The sequence below is a fragment of the Orcinus orca genome, chromosome 20, assembly GCF_937001465.1.
Source record: "Orcinus orca chromosome 20, mOrcOrc1.1, whole genome shotgun sequence".
Classification (NCBI taxonomy): Eukaryota; Metazoa; Chordata; class Mammalia; order Artiodactyla; family Delphinidae; genus Orcinus; species Orcinus orca.
In genome coordinates, this window is record NC_064578.1 from 18,514,710 (window position 1) to 18,537,051 (window position 22,342).

The window sequence follows — 22,342 nt, forward strand, 5'->3', positions numbered from 1 at the left end:
TGGCCACCGCAGAGACATAAATGAATCTGAAAATAAAGGGTTAGCACTCAATGGACCCACTCTTACTTTTCGTGGCAGCACAAGATTAGGGAGAGTAGGGACATGAAGGGTCATCAGAGTAAGCAAATAATTGATGGAGACAGTATGCGAAGCACGGGTAGGGAGAAGAGGGACACTATACATCCCGGGCCTTGAAGCAACCATGCGGGGGCTACAGCTGGACAGAGATGGAGTTGGGGCAGCAGGGAAGAAGCAGGGGGCTTCATCCTTGAGTCTGAGTCATCCCACAGGACCCTATTGGTAAACATGGACTAAGTGGATGAAGAGCTATCATGCACCCTCTGTCCTGGGGTAGAGGAGAATCACAAGTAATGAAAGGTAACAGCTGTTCTCTGGGATTTCATCTTTTTGGTTCCCAAGACCTCAGAATCTGAGTCCCTGATTCATCATAGTTCCTCCTCCCAATCCCCTTCCAAATCCAAGAGGCTTTTTCTGGAGGCCAAGGAGAGTGCTGGCCAGGAAAGGCTATACCTAACCCATGGCTGACCACCCTGGGGCCAGAGTGCAGGCTCAAGGGTTGAGTGACCAGATGAATATACTCAGCACACTACCACATTCCTCTGGGACTGGCCCCTGGGAACAGGCTCCTCCCTGCCGTAGGCACGTTCTGGCAGCCTGGAAGATTTATGGATGTACACTAACAGCCCATTTCACATGTTTGGGACCTCCTCACCTCTACTTCGACAAACCACTTAAAAGTCAGGTCTTGGGTCTCTGTGACCCTAAACTCTGGAAAATCCCTTTCTGACTCCCACCTTTGGACAACACACACTCCCTCCTTCCCATTTCACCTTGTCAGCACCCTAGATGCCTCTGCCCCTGCCCTGCTGTAGATACTGGCATGCCAATCCCTGCCATGGGCATCCCCCTGCCAGGCTTCTCAAGCTCTCCTTCCTATAAAGCTGCAAACCAGTATCACTGTGCACACCTGCCTGCCAGGCACATCTCCCAGTGCCCACTCCCCATGGGAATAGGACCAAAACACCTTCACTTCCTTTCCTCAGGTCCCTAGCCCACACTTGCCACCCTCATTTCCAACAGAAGACTGACTTCCTACATCTTGTAAAACAAGTCTCTCAGGCAAAACCCCTCAGTTTCCCTCCCTTTCATCATCTTCACCCTCTCCTCCTTGCCCTATCTCAATGGAAGGCAGGTCCTACCACCTCGTCAAGAATCCTGTCCCCTCCAAGACCTGGCCCTACAAATCCCCCTAATGCCCCAAATCTTCAGGCCTCCCCTCATTGTTAAGCCCTTCTTCCTACGCTACAAACAAGCAAGTTACCAACAAACAACTCCATTCACCCATCTTCCCTCACCTCCAGCTATACACTTCCTCCCTTCACCTCTTGAATTTCTGGGGGGTAGTCAGCAGACTTATTTCTACTTCCTCATTTTGCTGCTTACTCCTCAATCCATTAACCCCTCAAGTGTTCACATCTATGTGCCACAGCTGTCCCCTAATCAGGTAATTTTCTTTTTTAAAATTTATTTATTATTTTATTTATTTATTTTGATGCACTGGGTCTTAGCTGCGGCACACGCGATCTTCGTTGCAGCATGCAGGCTTCTTAGTTGTGGCATGCAGACTCTTAGTTGTGGCATGCCTGCGGGATCTAGTTCCCTGACCAGGGATCAAACCCAGGCCCCCTGCATTGGGAGTGCGGAGTCTTACCCACTGGACCACCAGGGAAGTCCCTACACCAGTGTCTTTCTTTTCAATTAAACTTTTTTTCCTTTAATATTTATTTATTTATTTTGGCTGCACCAGGTCTCATTTGCGGCATGCGGGATCTTCATTTCGGTGTGTTTAGTTGCAGCATGCGGTATGTTTAGCTGCGGCATGCGGGCTCTTAGTTGTGGCATGCAGGCTTCTTAGTTCAGCATGCGAACTCTTAGTTGCGGCATGCATGTGGGATCTAGTTCACCGACCAGGGATCGAACCCGGGCCCCCTGCATTGGGAATGCAAAGTCTTAACCACTGGACTACCAGGGAAGACCCTACACCAGTGGCTTTCTTTTCAATTAAACTTTTTATTTTGAGATAATTGGAGGTTCACATGCAATTGTAAGAATGTGAGATTCTATGTACCCATTGCCCAATTTCTCCTCATGGTAACATCTTGCAAAACCGTAGTACAATATCGCAACCAGGATGTTGACACAGAATAGTTCTACCACCACAAGGATTCCCTGTGTTTCCCTTTTATAGCCACAGTCCTCACCCCACCGCCGGTGGCTCTTAAAGATGGAAATATCAGAAGCACTGGGGTAGTTTCTCTAACCTCTCATACCAACTAGAGGGACATATCAGGATTGGGGATTGCGGGGGAAGCTGCCCAGATAATTCTGATGCATGCCCAACTGAGAACCACTGCTCCCAGTCCCTACCCAATAACAGCTACTCCTGTAACTCTATTTTTCCTAGAAGATGCTTTCTAAACCTGGGTCTCAAGTCTTAATATTCTCCACAGCAGCCGGCCAGTAGCTGGTCCACTAGCTACTGCCACCAGAAAATCCTATGGTTCCCAAAAGCAACCCCATCCAGCTTCCCTGGCCTGAATCTGGTCCTTTTCCTCCTCTTCCTGATCTTGAGTTCACTCATTCATGTACTGAATGTGTATTAACTCCTATGGGGGCCACAGCAGTGACCTGACACGATGCTCATCTAGCCACCTGGCCCAGGTGTCCCACAATGCCTCCGTGCTGCCCAGGCTCCTGGTCCTCAGCAGGGCTCACAGGACTCCTGCGTGTTTGTGTTCTGCTGCCTTCAGTGAGCACCTGTGAAGGGAGAGTCCATTCTGCCTCCTCTGACTCCTGACCGCTCCCACCCACAGATGGGGAGGCTGCACCTGTGGAAGAGCTCTCCGGGAAGATCAGGAGCCCCTTACCTCACAGTACACAATGTCCGCTCCATAGTCCAGGGCCAGCAGCCGCATTGGGAGAGTCCCTACCCGAACCATAGGGGCTAAGATGAGTTTGTTGTGGTAGCACAGAGAGAGGCTGTTCACAATCATTCCTGAAGAAAGAGAGTCAGAAATTCAAATGGAGAAAATCTCTTCTGTTATCCAGAGAAGGTTTTCCTTCTTCTTTCCAACACATAGTATTTGGTTTTCCTTTTCTTTTATCGTAAAAATAATGCATGCTCATTTATGCATCCAACAAATATTTATTAAGTGTCTACTCTGTACCAGTCACTGTCCTAGTCTTTGGGGATACATTAGAGAAGAAAACAGACAAAGATTCCTACTCTGGTAGAGCTTTCATTCCAGTGGGGAAAAAGGCAAAAACAATAAGCATAATAAATAAATTACATAGTATGATAGAAAATTGATAGTGCTATAGAGTAAAAAAAAGCAGGGAGAAAGGAGATTGAAAACTGCACATGGGTTAAAATTTTTTTCCAGTTTCATTGAGATAAAATTAACATATGATATTGTATTAGTTTAAGCTGTATAACATAAAGATTTCACATATGTATATATCACCAAATGATTACCACAATAAGTTTAGAGAATATCTATCACCTCACATAATTTTTTTCTCATCATGAGAACCTTTAAGATCTACTCTCTTTGTAACTTTCAGGATACAATACAATACAGTATTACTGTATTACTGTATTACTTCCGCGGTGGCACAGTGGTTAAGAATCTGCCTGCCAGTGCAGGGAACACGGGTTTGATCCCTAGTCTGGGAAGATCCCACATGCCGCGGAGCAACTAAGCCCGTGCGCCACAGCTACTGAGCCTGCGCTCTAGAGCCCGCCAGCCACAACTATTGAGCACACGTGCCGCAACTACTGAAACCCGCGCACCTAGAGCTGGTGCTCCGCAACAAGAGAAGCCACCACAATGAGAAGCCTGTGCACCTCAACGAAGAGGAGCCCCCGCTCACCGCAACTAGAGAAAGCCCACGTGCAGCAACGAAGACCCAACACAGCCAAAAATAAACAAATAAATAAATAAATAAAATTTAAAAAGAAACAATACAGTATTGTTAACCATAGTTGCCATGCTGTACATTACATCCCAGAATGTATTTGTCTTGTAACTGGAAGTTTGTATCCTCTGACCACCTTCACCCATTTCCCCCCCACCTCATCCCCAAAGGTTAAAATTTTAAATAGAGAAGCCCAGATAAGCTTCAATGAGAAGATGACATCTGAGCAGAGATTTGAGTTAGCCAAGTTGGTATCTAGTGGAAGAGTGCACAGGAGAAGAAAGGGCCAGTGCAAAGACCCTGGGGCAGGAGCTTGTCTGGTGTGTTAGAAGAACAGGAAGGAGGCCACTGTGGTTGCAGCACAGAAAGGAGAAGAGAGTAATGGAAGTCAGATACACAATGGATGGAGAGCAGTAAGCAGATAGGACACAGTGGTCAGACCCCGAATGGCCTTGTAGGACGCTCTGTGGGCTTTGTTAGCTCTTCACGATAGGAGCCAGTGAAGGGTTTTAAGGAAAGGAGTGGCATGACTGATCACATTCTCCATTATCACGGTGACTGCTGTATGAAAAACAGACTGTGGGGGCCACGGTAGACACAGGTGGATCAGTTAGAAGGCTCTTCACTCACCAATGTCAGACATGATGGTGGCTCAGGACAGAGAGATAGCAGGGGAGGTGGTGAGAAGTGGTCACATTCTAAAAATATTTTAAAGGTAGAGCAACAGGAGTAAATCGAAGAAAATCAAAATCCCATGTCCCAGAGATAACTGTTAATTTATTTATTCTAAGCAAACATGGTCCCCTCTAAAAACCACAAAGCTTGCTAACTAACTTTTTACTCCTCAGCCTACTCTGGCCTGGCCTCCCCCTCTGCCACTCTCCCAAAACTGCTCTGATTAAAGTCACCAATTACCTCGAAGTTGCTCAATCTACGAGACACTGACCTGTCCTCAATCTTGTTTTGCTAGCAGCACATGGCACGGTTGAGTCTCCCCTCTTCCTTGATCTCTCTCCTCCCTGGGTTCGTCGACCACACACTCTCCCAGTTTTTCTCTCTACCCCTGCTCTTCAGTCTCTTTTGCTGGTTTCACCTCCTCCCCTCACAGGTTGAGGTTGCTCCTTAGTCGTGGGCCCTCTTCCCTTCTAATTTCACACACCCTCCCTCACAAATTTATTCACTCCCATGGTTTAAAATAGTGGCCATGATCATCTCCAAAGGCATCCCAACCTCACACCAACTGCTCAAAACACATCCCCACTGGGATGTCTTAAGGGCATCTTCTACTCAACATGTAGAAAACAAAGCCTTGATCTTCCCTCCTAAGCCTTGTCCTCTGTCTCCAATTATTTATTCAACAGACACTTACTGAGCCCCTAAGATATGTCAAGCACTGGTAGGCACTAGAGATAAAATGATGAAAGGGATACTTATAAATATGTTATAGAAAGGGAACTTACAAATATGTGTGAAATTAAAACTGTGTATGGTGCTATGAAGGAGCAGTTACATAAGGCTGTGGGAGTCTATGTCAGCAGGAAAGAGACTCATGGGGGTTGAGGAGGGCCTCCCTTAAGAAATAATCTCTGGGGACTTCCCTGGTGGCGCAGTGGTTCAGAATCTGCCTGCCAGCACTATTTACAATAGCCAGGACATGGAAGCAACCTAAGTGTCCATCGACAGACGAATAGATAAAGAAGATGTGGCACATATATACAATGGAATATTACTCAGCCATAAAAAGAAACGAAACTGAGTTATTTGTAGCGAGGTGGATAGACCTAGAGCCTGTCATACAGAGTGAAGTAAGTCAGAAAGAGAAAAACAAATACCGTATGCTAACACATATATATGGAATCTAAAAAAAAAAAATGGTTCTAATGAACCTAGGGGCAGGACAGGAATAAAGACGCAGACACAGAGAATGGACTTGAGGACACGGGGAGGGGGAAGGGTAAGCTGGGACGAAGTAAGAGAGTAGCATTGACATATATATACTACCAAATGTAAAATAGCTAGCAAGTGGGAAGAAGCTGCATAGCACAGGGAGATCAGCTCAGTGCCTTGTGACCACCTAGAGGGGTAGGATCAGGAGGGTGGGAGGGAGACGCAAGAGGGAGGGGATATGGGGATATACGCATGCATATAGCTGATTCACTTTGTTATACAGCAGAAACTAACACACCATTGTAAAGCAATTATACTCCAATAAAGATGTTTTAAAAAAACAAACAATCCGCCTGCCAATGCAGGAGACACGGGTTTGCTCCCTGGTCCGGGAAGATTCCCACATGCCGCAGAGCAACTAAGCCCGCGAGCCACCACTACTGAGCCCATGCGCCACAACTACTGAAGCCCACACGCATAGAGCCCATGCTCCGCAACAAGAGAAGCCACTGCAGTGAGAAGCCCGTGCACCGCAACGAAGAGTAGCCCCTGCTCGCCGCAACTACAGAAAGCCCACACGCGGCAACGAAGACACAACGCAACCAAAAATTAATTAATTAATCAATTAATTAAAACTTATATTAAAAAAAGAAAGAAAAGAAAGAAAAAATCTCTGCTGGGAATTCCCCGGTGGTCCAGTGGTTAGGACCCTGTGCCTCCAGTTCAGGGGGCCTGGGTTCAATCCCTGGTTGGGGAACTAAGATCCTGCAAGCTGGTGTCACAGCCCAAATAAAAATGAAATAAAATAAAATATAATAAAAGAAAACAAGAAAGAATCTCTGATTCAAGGTCTAAAGGGTGAGAAGGTGTTTATCAGGTCAATATGTGGGGAGAAAATTTTTCCCATTTCAGTTAGTAGCACCTCCATTTACCCAATTACACATCCTTAACCCACATTCCCCACATCCAATTCATCACTATCTCCTATTCACCTCCAAGCCATCACTAACCTTCCAAATATGACTCTAACCTGCCTGCTTTACTCCATCTGCAAGGCCACCACTGTGCACAAAGCCAGTCTCCTAATGAGTCTCCCCAAATCTACTCCTGCCCCCTCCTATCCATTCTCTTAGAATAGCCAGTATGGTGTCTGAAAAAGGCATCTCTGCTAACACCACTTCTCTGTTTATACCCTGCAATGCCTTCCCACCAAGTTTAGGATAAATCCCAAACAGATGATGGACTGGAGGTTGAAAGACAAGAAGGAGGTAGGGTGTTAGGTTAGAAAGAGGGATAAAGGGTCTAGGCAAACAGCGAAAAGGGCTGCAAAGAAAATGATCAGCACTTGTACAACAGTCCTGATGCAGGCAGGAAAATGCAGGAATAGTGAAGGAATACCAATAGCCACTTTTTATTTCTGCAATGCCTTTGCAATTCCCAAAGTGCTTCATTTATAACTGTGATTCTCAAACCTAGCTGTACATTAGAATCATCTGGAGAGATTTTAAAAACTACCAATGGCCAGGCCTCACCCCAAGCCAATTAAATCAGAATATACAGTTCACTAGGGCAGGAATCTTGTCTGTTTTGTTCACTGTCCATATGAAAAGTACCTGGCACATACATGGTGCTCAGAAAATATTTACTAAATGAATAAATGAATGAAGGAATGTACCACTATCACCTGAGATCCAAGGAAGAATTCTTCTCAAACCTTAGGGAGTAAGCAGGCAACGTCAGTTACCATGGCAGCCCTGGGAAAAACATTACCGAGTGACACTAACACTCCCAGGAGCCTACATTTGTTTCCACAATAAGTAAACCTTTCTCATTTCTAAAGTACTATACTGTGAAATATGCATCTCAGTAACAACTAGAGGTTACTCAATGTCTGCTGTGAGCAGGAGGAAAAGAGGAGGGCCTTACACGGTAACTAAAGCAATGACAAGAAGAAACTAGGGGCCATGGGCAGAGACAGACAGGCTCAGACAGGCTCCAATCCCTATGACATTCTGAGGTGATCACATTGTAAGGGCTCAAGCATGAGAAAGCAGCCACTAACCAGCTACCCTGTCTCAAATATTTGGAGAAAGTCAATGCAAATACATACCTATGTATTATTCTTTTCTGATAATTCTTTCGGTATATCCCTTCTGGCTTTGTGCAAAGCGATTCTTTGTTTTGTACCTGAAAAATGAGTGGCACATGTAAACAGATGAAACATGTCAGAGCAGACATCCAAGGAGCTCTTCAGCTAACGAATGAGGAACTCCGAGTTCTGGGAAAGAATCGTAAAAGTAGTGTAGAGTCACAATATCTTAGAGCATCCTTTATATCAACTCCCCTCTATCATATCACCAATCAGTGGTCATCAGCCTATACATGAACTTTGCAGTGACAGAAAACCCAGCACTCTCTAGACAGATCTAGACATTTCTAGTTGCTACAGCAGTCTATATCAAATTCAGAATCTGACTCCCTGTCAAGCATCAGTCCCAGTCTGCCTTCTGGAATGGTACACCCCATGGCACACCTCATCTCTTTTCCATCTGGCACATTTCCCAAACACATGAGGACAATTTTGTTCTTCCTAAAGTCCTCTTCTCCCACGTCACCCTCCTAAATCACTCCTTCCTGTGTTTATAACTTTCAGGAGCCCCCAAGGTTTTCTCATCCCAAGGACATGACAACCACGGCATCAGTGTGCCTGCTACAGATTCTGGGAAAGGGGCAGGGCCACACAAGAGTCTGGCAAATGTGACTGACCACCTGAAGTGAGAGTACATGTGACAAACTCAGCCTCTCTTCAGTCCTCAGCCTCTATCCAAGGTTTCTCCATAGCACACTATTGACATTTGGAGCCAGATAATTGGGGTGGTGGGGAGGGCTGTCCTATGCCTTGTACGATATGTAGTAGCATCCTGGCCTCTACCCACTAGAGGCCTGCAGCACCCCACCCGACCCCCCGGATGTGACAAAGAAAAATGTCTCCAGCCATTGTCAAATGTCCTGGGGGAAGGGTGAGGGCAAAATCACCCTCACGCAAGAGCCACTGCTCTATCCAATGACTCTGTTCACCCATGAGTACTCAAAACTCTCTCCTCTGCTGGTTTAACAGGTAACTCTCCAGAAAGTCTATCGTGTATCAAAATGCTATTTGAAATTTAATAGTATTTATCTCTATAACGGTATCTAATGAAAGTAAAACTCTTTCTCCAGATGTTAAGAACCTCCCAGGTGGTTAATCCACATTTACCTTATCTCCTACCCCAGGCACTGGAAATTACAGAAATGATCTGACACCCATTTTCGGGATCCGTTCAAGAAGTACCAGTAGTGTAAGGCTTTTGGGCAACCTGAACAACTGAATTCAAGTAAAATATTCTGCCTGACCGTGGTTTTGTGAGACAAGCCACAAATCTGTAGCAGGACCCTCCTCGCTGCTATTTACGGAACTGAGGTATCTGACTGGAAAGCCGGTGGAGGTGAACGAGCCAAGAAAGCAGTGGGTTCAGGATGAGAAGCTGGAAAGGGTGACAAGGGAGGGGAGAATGACCCTCAGCTGAAAAGAGAGGGGAAAAGTACCAAGCGATGAGTTCTCTGGACTGAAGAGAAGATACGCTGAAGGCCATCAGCTTGCCCTCGGGGCCCTCAGCTCTCTGGGGAGCTCTAAGGGAAGGGTGAGCCTGGATCTACGACTCCGGACTCCTGGTCTCGGCCCCCAGGCCTGACCATTCACTCAGACTCTCAATAAATACTTGTAAAGTTACAGGGGGAGACCCGAACTGGCCAAGCCATGACAGGGGCTGTGAGGGCGACAAATGAGCGTTGCAGGGATCGGACATCGGATCGCCACAAGCCCTCCGCCCTCCTGGTTCGTAATGCCAGGGCCCCATTGCCGCGTATCGCCGGACCCCGGTCCTGCCTCCATCGCGCACCCTTCCCCAAGGTTGGCCGGGGCCTGGAGTCACCATCCCCTGTTCGGACCTACAGACCTCGCCGCTGCTGAGCTCTACAGACTCCGCTCCTTCCACACAGTTCGCCAATTCCGCGGGCCCTACTGAGCCGCGCCAGCCACCGTCCGCGAGGCCTTGGCGCGCCCGTGACGTCACTATCGTGCGCCTCTCCCGCACCGAGGGGAGTATGGCTCTAGCGCGGCAGCCGGGGCTGTTGTCGCTCGTGGCTCGGTTGCTTCTGGCGCCTCGCCGGGACCTGACGGTCCGCGGTCCCAACGAGCCCCTGCCCGTGGTGCGCATTCCTCGAGCTCTACAGCGGCGGCAGGAAGAGCGGCAGAGCGGGCAGCGGAGCCCCCCGCGGCCGGTGCTGGTGCGACCTGGGTCGCTGCTGATCTCAGCGCGGCGACCGGAGTTGAACCAGCCGGCTCGCCTCACGCTGGGCCCTTGGGAGCCCGCGCCACTCGCTTCGCGCGGCTGGAGGAATCGGCGCGCCCACGGGGACCATTTCTCCATCGAGCGCGCGCAACATGAGGCTCCAGCGCTGCGGAACCTCTCGCTCAAGGGCAGCTTCACCGATCTGGGTCTGGAGCGCCGCGTTCTGAGCGCACTACAAGAGGCTGCTCCCGAAGTTGTTCGGCCCACAACCGTGCAGTCGAGTACCATTCCCCCACTCCTCCGCGGCCGCCACATCCTCTGCGCCGCAGAAACCGGCAGTGGCAAAACTCTAGGATACTTACTACCTCTCCTTCAACGGCTCTTGGGCCAGCCAAGCCTGGACCCTTGTCGTATCCCTGCGCCTCGAGGCCTGGTTCTTGTGCCTTCTCGAGAATTAGCCGAACAGGTGCGGGCCGTGGCCCAGCCCTTGGGCAGCTCCTTGGGCCTCCAGGTGCGGGAGTTAGGGGGAGGCCATGGCATGAGTAGGATCAGGCTGCAACTGTCCAAACATCCTCCAGCAGATATACTAGTGGCCACTCCGGGGGCTCTGTGGAAGGCCCTGAAAACTCAACTGATCAGCCTGGAGCAGCTCTCCTTCTTGGTGTTGGATGAGGCAGACACGCTGTTGGATGAAAGCTTCCTGGAACTGGTGGATTACATCTTGGAGGGGAGCCATATAGCAGAAGACCCAGCTGACTTAAAAGACCCCTTCAATCCCAAAGCTCAGTTAGTGCTGGTGGGGGCCACATTTCCCGAAGGCGTAGGCCAGCTGCTGAGTAAAGTTACCAGCTTAGACTCTCTAACCACTGTTACCAGTGACAAGCTCCACTGCATCATGCCTCATGTCAGACAGACATTCATGAGACTGAAGGGAACAGAGAAGGTGACTGGGTTGGTGCCGATCCTCAAGCAGCGTGACAGAGCATATAGGACTGGCCCCGCAGGAAGTGTTCTGGTGTTCTGTAATTGCTCCAGCACTGTGAACTGGCTGGGGTATATTCTGGATGACCACAAAATCCAACACTTAAGACTGCAGGGACAGATGCCAGCCTCAATGAGAGCAGGCATCTTCCAGTCCTTCCAGAAGGGCTCCCGAGACATACTTCTCTGCACAGACATCGCCTCTCGGGGCCTGGACAGCACCCAGGTGGAGCTAGTCATCAATTATGATTTCCCTCTCACCCTACAAGACTACATCCACAGAGCAGGGAGGGTGGGCCGGGTGGGGAGCGAAGTGCCAGGCACTGTCGTCAGCTTTGTGACCCATCCGTGGGACGTGAGCCTGGTTCAGAAGATTGAGCTGGCAGCTCGCCGGAGGAGAAGGCTTCCAGGACTAGGTCCTCAGTGAGACAGCCTTTGCACCAGCAAACCTTATTGCAACAGGCTTATATATGATGCCATAACAGGGACCTTTCCCTCTGTGCTGGATGGCTGAGCACACTTGTCAGTAGGGTGCTCTGGGCTGCCTAGTCACCTTCTGAAGGCCCGGGCTGCTTTCTGCCTTCAAAAGGTAAGCTGCTGGCCAACACTGGAGGGTGAACTACTGAGCATGGCTCTCTGTAGTCTTTCACATGAAGAATAAAGTCGACCTTGGCTCTGTATTGTGTCATGATTTCTTACAGTAAGCAGTGTTTCTATGGGTGTCCCTTAATAACAGTTTCCACTGGAGTAGAATTCACTAGACTCTGAGAAGATTCACACTCCAAACTACCACACTTAGGATGAAGGCTCTTTCAATTGATGTTTTAGTTTAAATTTTATTTCCTGCCCCCAAATATCCATTAAGCCCCCAGGAGAAGGAAAAGGGGATGCGACTAGCAATAGAGAGAAACTTTCTTCACAACAATGGCCATGGCAAGCTTAGGCACTTTTGGTGAAATCTCTCTGGGAAGTACTGGCAGAGGAATAAAAGGAAAACTGACACAGAAGTATTGCTTGGTGTGCATTTCCAGGCTCTGCCTTCTTTCTATCTCTTGGTGGCAGGTGGAGGAAGAGGAGAAAAGGTTAAACTTTTTTATAAACCGGCAGAATAAGCTTATAACATCCTCTCGCTATCTCTGCATAGGTTCTAGTCTCTGCAGCACTACATAAGCTTTGCCCAAAGTAATGAACAGTTAAAAGTCAAATGTAATACTTCACCAAACAACTTAAAAATGCTTGCACACTGGAAAGGATTAAGTTGCAGAGAACACAAATGGACCCAGAGCAACTTTTGCCAAAAGAGAATATTGTGCTAAATGTACAGCCACAGCTCTTTTCTATATGAAGAAACAGAAGGATAAAAGAACTTGGTCAAAATCACACAAGTAAGTAGGACAGAATCTGGTCTGTCTGTCCTAAGGGTTGTGTTCTTTAACCACCAGGCTAGCTTTTCTCAAATCTGACTCATGCATAGAATAACTATACACCTCTGTTTGCCTTGAATATTCCCTGTTTATATGTATGCCTGCTGCAGTTTTTAATATTGCCCACTTTGACTCCCAAGAGCAACCGAGAATACACAGTAATTTGGTCACTCTATCCATGGACCACTGTGGTGGGACTGCCCAGGAAGCTTATTAAAAGTGCAGCTTCCTGAGCCCTACTCCAGATCTAGGTAAGTTTTCTGAGGGTTGGCTCAAGAATCTAGGTACAAGTCTTTTTAAGTGCTTTTGTGGAACCCCCCAGGTGAGTCTCTCGCTCTCGTAAGTTAATAAACCATTTATTCTGCCTCCCCCAGATGCCCAGCCAGGTCCTGTTAAGGTAGGAGTCCCCCCACCACATCAGAGGGATGCTCCCAGCCAAGTAATCTCTGGAGCCTTGGAGAATCGTGCTGGCCCACCTGCCATGACAAAGCTCCTCCAGAGCATTCCCCTCCACATTTTACATCCTACCACTCCCAAAGGCAGTCTGCTCCAATGAGGCCTGACTTCGTCTGTCCTAACGTGCACCCGCTGATTCAAGCTGTTTAGGAATAGAAGGTGCTGTGGTTCTCCACCAGGGTGGCCCAACCTCTAAAATGGTAGTCCAAGCAGCCTCTACCTCCTGGGCACATCGCCTCTGCAACAGCCCCATTAAACGAATGTCCCATCTTTGCTTTTTCAAGGTCGGCAACAGGGAGTCCCCTCCTAAAGAAGGTTCTCTCTCATTGCCACACTATCAAAGGCTGCCCCAAATGTGGTTCCTTCCTGTGGGCCTGATCAGGCTAAGGGCGGAGTTGTCTCTTTCCTTCTCTGAGTCGGACCAAATCATCTTAGTAACACCTCTTCACACTGTTGACCATGTTTTTCACGGGGGCTGCTGCTGAGCTTTTATCTCATCCTTTCATGGTGGAGAGAGAAAGGATTCTAATGATTTTTACTTCTAGGGGAGAGGGGAGTGTAATGATTATGTTGTCATTTTGTATTATGTCCTTTTGTCATGAATTTGTTTTCAATTTCATGTTAAAATGGGCCCACCATTCCCATTTTGTGAGGTCATTCAGCACCCTCATTTTGCACCTTTAACATCTCTCTCAGTATCACTTGGAAATGTTTGAAATGGCGTGAGCTTGTCCTCACATTCCTATCAGCTGTAAATCCGGAGCCCCGACATGAACCTAACCACTGAGCAGAACACCTCTCCACTACCTGTGTAACACTGGGTAGGCCCCTTAACCTCTTGGTTTTTTTAAGTCCTCAGTTGTAAAAATGTGAGGGTGTTATGAATTTATATTTGGGGCAGGACAAGGTCGAGAAGAGTGTGTCTTTGCTTTTTTTTTTTTGCGGTACGCGGGCCTCTCACTGTGGTGGCCTCTCCTGTTGCGGAGCACAGGCTCCGGACGCGCAGGCTCAGCGGCCATGGCTCACGGGCCCAGCCGCTCTGTGGCATGTGGGATCTTCCCGGACCGGGGCACGAACCCATGTCCCCTGCATCGGCAGGCGGACTCTCAACCACTGTGCCACCAGGGAAGCCCTGTGTCTTTGCTTTTATTCTTCCAAACTGTCTGGTATAATGTATACTGTCTGGTATAAATGTAGCCTTCCCCTTTGGGCTACAGGATGCTTCCATTCAGACCCTTTCCCGATTGGCCTCTTAGCAAAAGACAAGTGCATTTTTGTTGGCAAATGGTAAATGGAGCAGTTTGAGGAAGAGGGCCACTCTTGAACCGCCCCTTCAAACCCAGGCACCTCTGTGCTGTCATGTAGGCGTCTATATCGGTCCCCTCAGACACATCCCTTACTCAGCTGCTGAGAACTAGGGGAGACGGTGGTGCCATATTGATGGGAAGACCAGAAGAACCAAGGCGGGTGATGAAGTGCTAGTGAGACTGGAGGGCCGAGGAGATGGTGTCCCAGGGGGCTGGGTGGACGTGAGCCTAGACTTGGTACCCAGAACCCGGTTCTGAGTCTCCTGATCACTCTGCCTCAGCATTTGGCCTTGTTCTAATCTACATAAAAGTATCAGAGGGCTAGAGTTCAGTGTGGTTGAAACAGGAAGTATAAATGGGGCCCAAGAGGGGCTGCCAAGGTGGGTGGGGTTCTTAACCAATTTATATTAGATTATTTTTTTCCAAAACTTGAAAGACATTTCCATTAAAGCCTCAGAAGTGACAGACTGCAAGAAATGTTTTCTCTGTTGTGGAAGGGAGAGATGGAGAGGATCATGATTGCAATTACTTTTGGGTTCTACTGTTTCCCCTGGAAACGGTGGAGAGACGTCCTCATCTGCTGCAGCCGTAGGCTCTAGGAATTGCTTTTGCAGCCAGTGTCCCTTCTCTAGGGACTCATAGAGGTGATGGGCCAAGCCTGTGTTTTGGATGTCAAGTAGATTAAAGGTCTTCAGCCAGAAACTGGGAGAGACATGAGAGAGGGAAATTCTGGCAGGAGACTGTGTACAGCAGAAGTGACTGATCAGTTCTGATTTTCTTTGCAGCAGCAGTGGCTCCCGTTTCTCCTCCTACACCTGGTCACTACCATGTCCTCTGCCGAGAGTGTGGAGAAACGCAGTTGGGCCGGCACGGGGAGACATACTCCCTAGTTGGTGGCGACCGGGTCTACGGGGATGTTCCTTTGGCCACGCCAGCAAAGGTGGAAGCAGAGAAGCCAGTCCCTAGACGTGCTCCCAAGAGAAAGCACGCTCCGGAAGAGTCGGACAAAGATCTTGGTTGCTCCAGACCCAAAATCCATCGATTGTTGCATGGTGCCCGGAGGCGGACTCCACAGAATCTTTCTGGCTGAGTCATTCTGAAGAGAGGGCAATGGTTTAACTGCCTAAGGCAGCGAATGCCTCTTCCTGCAGTGACTCCCCCCCACTGCCCACTGCCACAGATTAGAACCTGAGTCATTCTGCCTGAGCCTTCCTCAGCCAGGAGCCTCCTTCCACACTAAATGGCCGTAAGCAAGGAGCCTCAGAAACTGAGTTTTGAATGAGAATCTGCCCTGAACATCCCAGGGCTGAAGCTGGCCTGGAAGAAAACCTGACGTTCCTCTGCTCAATCCTCAGGGGCCCCTTGGTGAGCTGAAGAAAGAAAAGCCTACACTCTGCGAGCCGAGGAGGATGCAGGAGCACAGACAGGGTGCAGAGAAGCCTTAGCAGTCTACCACATGGGCTCCCGCCCTGAGCCGTTGTCAGCGGCCACCACCACAAACCAGGGGGGAGCTGGGCTTTTTGAAACTGAAAGCGGCAATCTGTGGCTTCCCAAAGAACCTCCTGCCTGGGGTCTCAGGAGGCAGGACAGAGAGACCCAGGAAGACCTGCTCCCTGAAGCAAGAACAGGATGGAGAGTCAAGCAGCATGCCCCCTGCCCCGAGGTTCACATGCTCCTTTATTGCCAGCCCTTTCTGTCCCCAGTGGGGTCACTTACTGCTCAATAAAATGTTTTTGTGTAACAGATTTCTAGGGTCGCCAGTGCTCAGACTTAGGTCACTACCCCTGTGCTAGGCACTCCTGCCACCCGGGAAAGGTTCCAAAGGTGGAACAGCTCCAGGGCGTGCCAGGGATCAGAGCAAAAACTTGAGAGGCTGGGGATGAAGGAGTTTGGGCACAGTCCCTAAAGCATCTCAGTGGTTGAGCTTCTGTGAGAAGGCACATCCCCTGTGTGTGTGTGTGTGTGTGTGTGTGTGTGTGTGTGTGTGTGTGTTGGGGGGAGGGGGTCCCTAGAGGAGGCAGCTGGGGGAGGGCCTGAGGCTGGAAATGGGGAATGGCGTGCGGCCTCTGAGCAAGCACAGGCACTTAGCCCTTGAGGTTTCTGGGGAAGCTAGAGCCACAAGGGCCACGAGATAAGGCAGGTGTAGCAGCAGAACCCAGGTGCCAGGTCTTTCCTCAGAACCTATACTTCTCCACGAGGCCGGGCCTTCCACACTGAGGTAGGAGGGATCCTGGCCAGAAGGTCAGCCAACAGCTCTGGGAGGAAGGTTGCTGTGGTGGGGGCTCTGCTGCCATGGAAATGACTTCATTTCCTTCCACTCAAATAGCCTGCTGACTGGGTTCCTGCTCTGTTGAGTAAAAGGGTCGCTGACTCTCCCCAGAAGGTTGTTCAGTTCACATCCCAAAGTCCCTCTATTCAGGCCCTGGGGAGGTGTAGCAACTCCTGAGGGCGCTCTTTCCTGAGGCTGGCTGACAGAAGTGGGGGAGGTTCCTGATAGTTCTCAGGTGCTGGTTGAAGTCCCCAGAGAATGGTCATGCAGTTTGGGGAGTCGAGTAGGTGGAGAGAGAAGGTCGGGGGCAGAGGGCCCCTTCCTGAATCCAGAGCTCACAAGGTTACCCCCCCCCATTTCCAGAAACTATCTCTTCCCCCACACCAGCCACCATGGCCCAGTACCGGGAAACCGGGAGCCTAGAGCACCTGTGGCCACAGAGACACTCACACGCAGCCCTCGGGGTGGGCGGGGCCGGCTGCAGGCAGATGGGGATGACGTGTGCTCCCGGGAGGCCTCGGGCTGAAGGTGGCCCTCTGAGAGAAGCACCCCAGCTTGGACAGGAAGGTTAGAGGCGGGGGAGAGCAACCTAGGGCGCCCCCTCGGAGCAGTGGGAGTGTCAGACACACAGCCCAGGCACTGCCCATCTGTGCCTCTGCAGGGGCTCCTACAGCGCACTGCCCCTACCTCTGGCCAAGGGACTGGACAGCTCCTTAGGTCTCTGGGGTCTTCATCAGTTGTACTCTTGTTCCTCTCTCATCCTCCACACCCGGGGAAAGGAGCCCCCACAGGTTCTCAAGGAGACTGGGAGGCAGGGTGAATCTTGGGTAGGAAATGGCCCAAACAGGGGGCTCTGGGGTCCACTCCAAATCTGAAGTCCAGTCTAGAGCCAGCTGGGATCACTGCAGATCAAACCTCAGGGCCCTCTAGTTGGTACTCTCGGTGCCAGGCCATGAAGGAACTGGCCTGTTTGGCCTACAGGCTGCAAAAAGGGGAATCAACAGAGGCCAGTCATCACCCCCACCCCTGCCTTGGAAGCCCCACACTGCTGACTTTCCATTCTTCAGATCACTTCAACCACATCAGGGCAGTCATTGGATGCAAGTTCATGGGGATTGGCGGAGATTATGACGGGGCTGGCCAGTGAGTGCTTCCCGTAGCTTGTCTCAGGCTGGCTGGGCAGCAGTGGGGCTTTCACAGCCGCTGTGCCCACCACACTGTGGTCCTCATGGCCTTGACCATAGCCTCAGGTGTGCTGGCCCAACTGGTATCTCCCCTCCCCCAGGGTCTGCTTCCTGGGCTCTTCTGTCTTTTTGGCCCTACTCTAGGTCATCATATTTGTCTCAAACACCACAGAGAGCTCATCTGCCCAGCATCTGCGCCCATCCAGTGCCAGCAGACCCACGGCCTCTGAGCAGACTCTTAGCAAGGTCTGGGCTGGGCTAACCATCTTCTCTGCCTGCAGTTGGGCCTGTGCATGCAGGGGGGGTCAACCCAGTTCTTAAAAAGCTTTTCTTCTCTTTATAAATGGAGGCAAAAATTGCATTCAGTGAAAGGCATAGATCTTAACAGTACAATTCGATGACTTTTGGTGAATAGTCGAGGTGCTTTTGGGGGCCTTCCTCTGAAGGATGAAGAGCAGGAGTGAATCATTTACTCTTTCCAAGTCTCCATTTTCCACATCTGACCAGGGTTGTGGTTCAGTGGACCCTGGACACATAGGGCTTCAGTTCTGACTCAGGACTAGGGAACAGGTCTGAGGCCCAACAGCTCGCTGGCTGGTGGCCACACAGGTTCCCACAGGGGCTGGAGGACGTGTCCATATACCCGGTACTGATAGAGGAGTTGCTGGGGCATGGCTGGAGTGAGGAAGAGCCCTGGGGTGTGCTTCGAGGAAACGTGCGGCGGGTCTTCGGAGAGGTGGAACAGGTATGCTGGGCTGGGCAAAAGAGTAGCTCTGAGCAGGTGGTCTGAGCAGGTGTATGCGGGGGTGCTGTGAGAGCTGCTGCCCGCTGACTGCCGCCTCCAGGTACAGGAGGAGAACGAGGGACAGAGTCCCTTGGAGGATGAGTTCCCAGATGAGCAGCTGGGCAGCTCTTGCCGCTCCGTCCTCCCACGTCTGCATCAGAGAGAGGATCTGGCTCCAGACCAGAAACTAACCAGAGCTGCGGTTCATGGGAATCCCATTTTGTCACCTAAGTGGTCATTCTCAAAATCTTGCCCCCACATGGGCCCAGGCCCCACAGTTATTGCTGCCTTCCCAGTCCTCATTATTTGGCTCTGGTGATCCAGTTAATCCTGCCAGATGTCACTTTGGCAGCCACAGATACCCCACAGTTTCCTTGCATGCGAGCACAAACATTTCGTGAAAATAAATGCTTTAGAAATGGAATCAGCGTGAGTGTCCTTCTCCGTGGTGGGGTCTGTGGTGCAGGCTCCCAATACTGGGGTTTGGTGGGGGACCCTGCAGTTTAGACACCGGATACTCAAGGAAGACCTGTTGGCAGTGGCCTGAGGAAACACAGGTGGCTTGGCTCAGCACTGGAAGAAGACAGTGGGTGGCTCGGTTCCCTCTGTGTAGCTCACCTCAATCCAGATCCTGACCCACTGAGTACCACCTGGGGATCTTTCAGGGAATGCTGGTTCAGATGCCCAAGAAGAGAACATGCCTAGATCACAAATGATCTTTGTACCTATTTGGACAGAGCCCAGAATCTCAGGCTACTTAATGGGCCATGGACCTCCAATGGCTAGACTGCTCTGGATGTGGGCACACCTCCTCCCCTGTTCCTCAGGGACTTCCTCTCTAATCGGTTCAGGCTACTTAGACAACCACCCCATCTTCCCCCAGTTCATTAATGATAATAGCAACTGCACTAATTATAGCCAAAATTGAGTTAATACACTGAGTTGATAATGAGAGGTAGGGCTTCCCTGGGGGCACAGTGGTTAAGAATCCACCTGCCAATGCAGGGGACACAGGTCCGAGCCCTGGTCCGGGAAGATCCAACATGCCACGGAGCAACTAAGCCCGTGAGCCACAACTACTGAGCCTGCACTCTAGAGCCATCATGCCACAACTACAGAGCCCCGCGTACCTAGAGCCCATGCTCTGCAACGGGAGAGGCCGCCGCACTGAGAAGCCCGCGCACTGCTGCGGGAGTGGCCCCTGCTCGCCGCAGCTAGAGAAAGCCCACGCGCAGCAATGAAGACCCAACGCAGTCAAAAATAAATAAATAAAATAAAATAAATAAGTTCATTTAAAGCATAATGAGAGGTAATAATAATAAATAACATGATAAAAAGATAATGACTAATAAAAGATGATAGTTAATGCTAACAATCTACACATATCCCATTGGCTGAGCAATTTCATCCCAGCTATATATCCAAGAGGAATGCATACATATGTTCCGCAGTTCCCTAAAAAGGTATATGAAATAATATTTATAGCAGCACTATTCATAATACCACCAAATGCATTTCAAAATCAAACTTAACAGAAAAAAAAAATCAAACTTCAAGGAGCCAAAGACCAAAGGTTGTTTTTTGGTTTTGGGTTTTTTTTTTTTGCCATGCGGTGCGGTTTGTGGGATTTTAGTTTCCCGACCAGGAACTGAACCCTTGCCTTCGGTAAGGAGAATGCGGAGTCCTAACCACTGGACCACCAGGGAATTCCCCCAAAGATTATCTTAAAAGCTGTCATAGGGCTTCCCTGGTGGCGCAGTGGTTGAGAGTCCGCCTGCCGATGCAGGGGACACGGGTTCGTGCCCTGGTCCGGGAGGATCCCACGTGCCGCGGAGAGGTTGGGCCCGTGAGCCACGGCCGCTGAGCCTGCGTGTCCGGAGCCTGTGCTCCGCAACGGGAGAGGCCACAACAGTGAGAAGCCCGCGTAAGGCAAAAAAAAAAAAAATTACTGAAGAATGTCACTTGGTCAAGAGAAATTGTCAAACATTCAATCTATCAATAGAAAATGAACTAAGCGAAGAAGCAGGTTTTGAAAATATTATTCATGAGTTTGCTTCCATTAAAGCCAGGGAAATAAAATTATAATTCTGGTTTGAGTATAAGTAAAATATGGAAACATAAAATAGTGTTGTGCGTTTTAATACACCTACTTTTAAGTTCTTCCATTTTTTTCAACTATTTTAATATCCTGGAAAAACTAACCATTAAAAAATACATTTATAATGTGTATAGAAGTACACATTTTTCCTCTTGCCTCAGGGTCCAAGTTGGTTGGTCTCTGAACTGTTACTCAGAAAGTTCTAATAGTGCTTTCTATTTGTTTCACCTGTTCTCTCCTTGCTTGACTTCTTTTGGATGGATTGAGCAGCACTCCGAGATCACCTTAATCCCATTTCAGAGCCTTCCAAGCTGAGCTGATCCAGCTCAGAGTCCAATTAGGGGGAAATGGGAAGAGGTGGAGGTTACTAGAAGATAGAAGCTTATAGAAGGGCCCTGTGTTGCTGGCGCTCAGACCTCTAGGGTATCTAAGGCTCTGCTCAGTCGGTACAGGTGTTCTGAATGGGCATGACAGGGCTGCTCAACGATGGCCCGAAGAAGTTGGAGCTCGCAGCCAACTGCCACTGCTTGGAGCCGCACTGACATAAACACAAAAAATGAGGGAGACATTCCTGTTTTCCTCTCCTGTCTTTCCATCTCCCTTTCTCTGGTAACTCCTACTGGCAGAATGTAATAGGAAGCCAGCTGGGTGGCTAGGAAATGTGGTTTCAAGAGTTCAAGCCCCAGCCTCACAGAGCAGAGAATAACATAAGGCTGGATCTGCAGTTGAGAGACAATTGTTTGATACCCAGGATTGCTGAGGCCTGATTCACTCTTTCCCCTAGGGTGTGCTGTCTTGTGTTCTAACTCCTCAGCGTTCTTCCTTACTTTTGGGGGACCCTGGATACTAATCTCTATTTCCTTAGCCCCACAAAGTCCCTAGTGGAAGAAACAGCCCAAAGACCTGGCCCACCTCTGAGTTTCCACCCTCCCTGGATCCTTCACAAGTAATTTTTCAGTATCTTGTTAACTCCCTGATGCCTTCAAGAAGATCCTTTTCATATTTTTCCCAACTTTTCTAATGATTGTCAGGAGGACTGTAACTTTGATTTATTTACTTAGTCAACCAGACATTTGAAACTGCGTATGCATTAATTTGATAACATTTTAAAATTAACTGTAAACATTATGCCCTCTCCTTTTACCTAAGACTAATATAGGAAACAAATGTATACGAAAAGCTTCTGCACTTTTGAGAAACTATCAGCAAAGTCATCATGCATTAGGTTGTTTAATGTCACTTAAATGAAGACCTCCGTGGCAGGTCAGCTCAGATGTATGAGTCACCAGAATATAAACACCTCCACCCCCCTTTGTCCTTCCTGAGCTGAGGAAGGCAAGCTGGAGGCAACCAGGTCAGACTTTGTCCTTACCCCTGAGGCATGAGAAAGAGGCAGGGGGCAGTGATAGACAGGAGGCAGTGGTCACCAGAGGCCAAGGTCCCTCTGGCGCTGAGAGGGGAGGCCAGCTTGTCAGGGAGTCCAAGAGAGAGGAGACACACACAAATGCAAAAGTGGGGGGACAACTCAGACTAGATTTCAGCCTGTGTTGTTGACCCCTCTCAGCCTGGCAGGACCTGATGCAGGCCCAGGAGGCTCAGATGCCACCCAACTGCAGTTTTGA

The 22,342-nt window shown here is 49.5% G+C and overlaps 2 protein-coding genes across 4 annotated transcripts in view; one reads left to right on the forward strand and one right to left on the reverse strand.

Annotated features, from left to right (window-relative positions):
* Positions 1-9,972, reverse strand: part of DUS2 (dihydrouridine synthase 2) — a 41,174-nt gene extending 31,202 nt beyond the window's left edge. Inside the window, exons 1-4 of one of the 3 annotated variants that reach the window (XM_033434209.2) lie at positions 9,882-9,972; positions 7,997-8,073; positions 4,630-4,697; positions 2,949-3,076 (exon numbers count right to left, since the gene is read on the reverse strand). In XM_033434209.2, coding sequence (XP_033290100.1) covers positions 2,949-3,076; positions 4,630-4,642 — 141 coding nt within the window. In that variant the 5' untranslated portion in view covers positions 4,643-4,697; positions 7,997-8,073; positions 9,882-9,972. The remainder of the gene's footprint in view (positions 1-2,948; positions 3,077-4,629; positions 4,698-7,996; positions 8,074-9,881) is intronic. The other 2 variants (XM_012534278.3, XM_033434214.2) reach the window with 2 other exon arrangements.
* A 37-nt stretch (positions 9,973-10,009) lies between these two features.
* On the forward strand, positions 10,010-11,878 carry DDX28 (DEAD-box helicase 28). Its single transcript, XM_004286934.3, has one exon. The coding sequence runs from the start codon at positions 10,030-10,032 to the stop codon at positions 11,623-11,625; it is 1,596 nt and encodes a 531-aa protein (XP_004286982.2). The 5' UTR covers positions 10,010-10,029; the 3' UTR covers positions 11,626-11,878.
* The last annotated feature ends 10,464 nt before the right edge of the window (positions 11,879-22,342 follow it).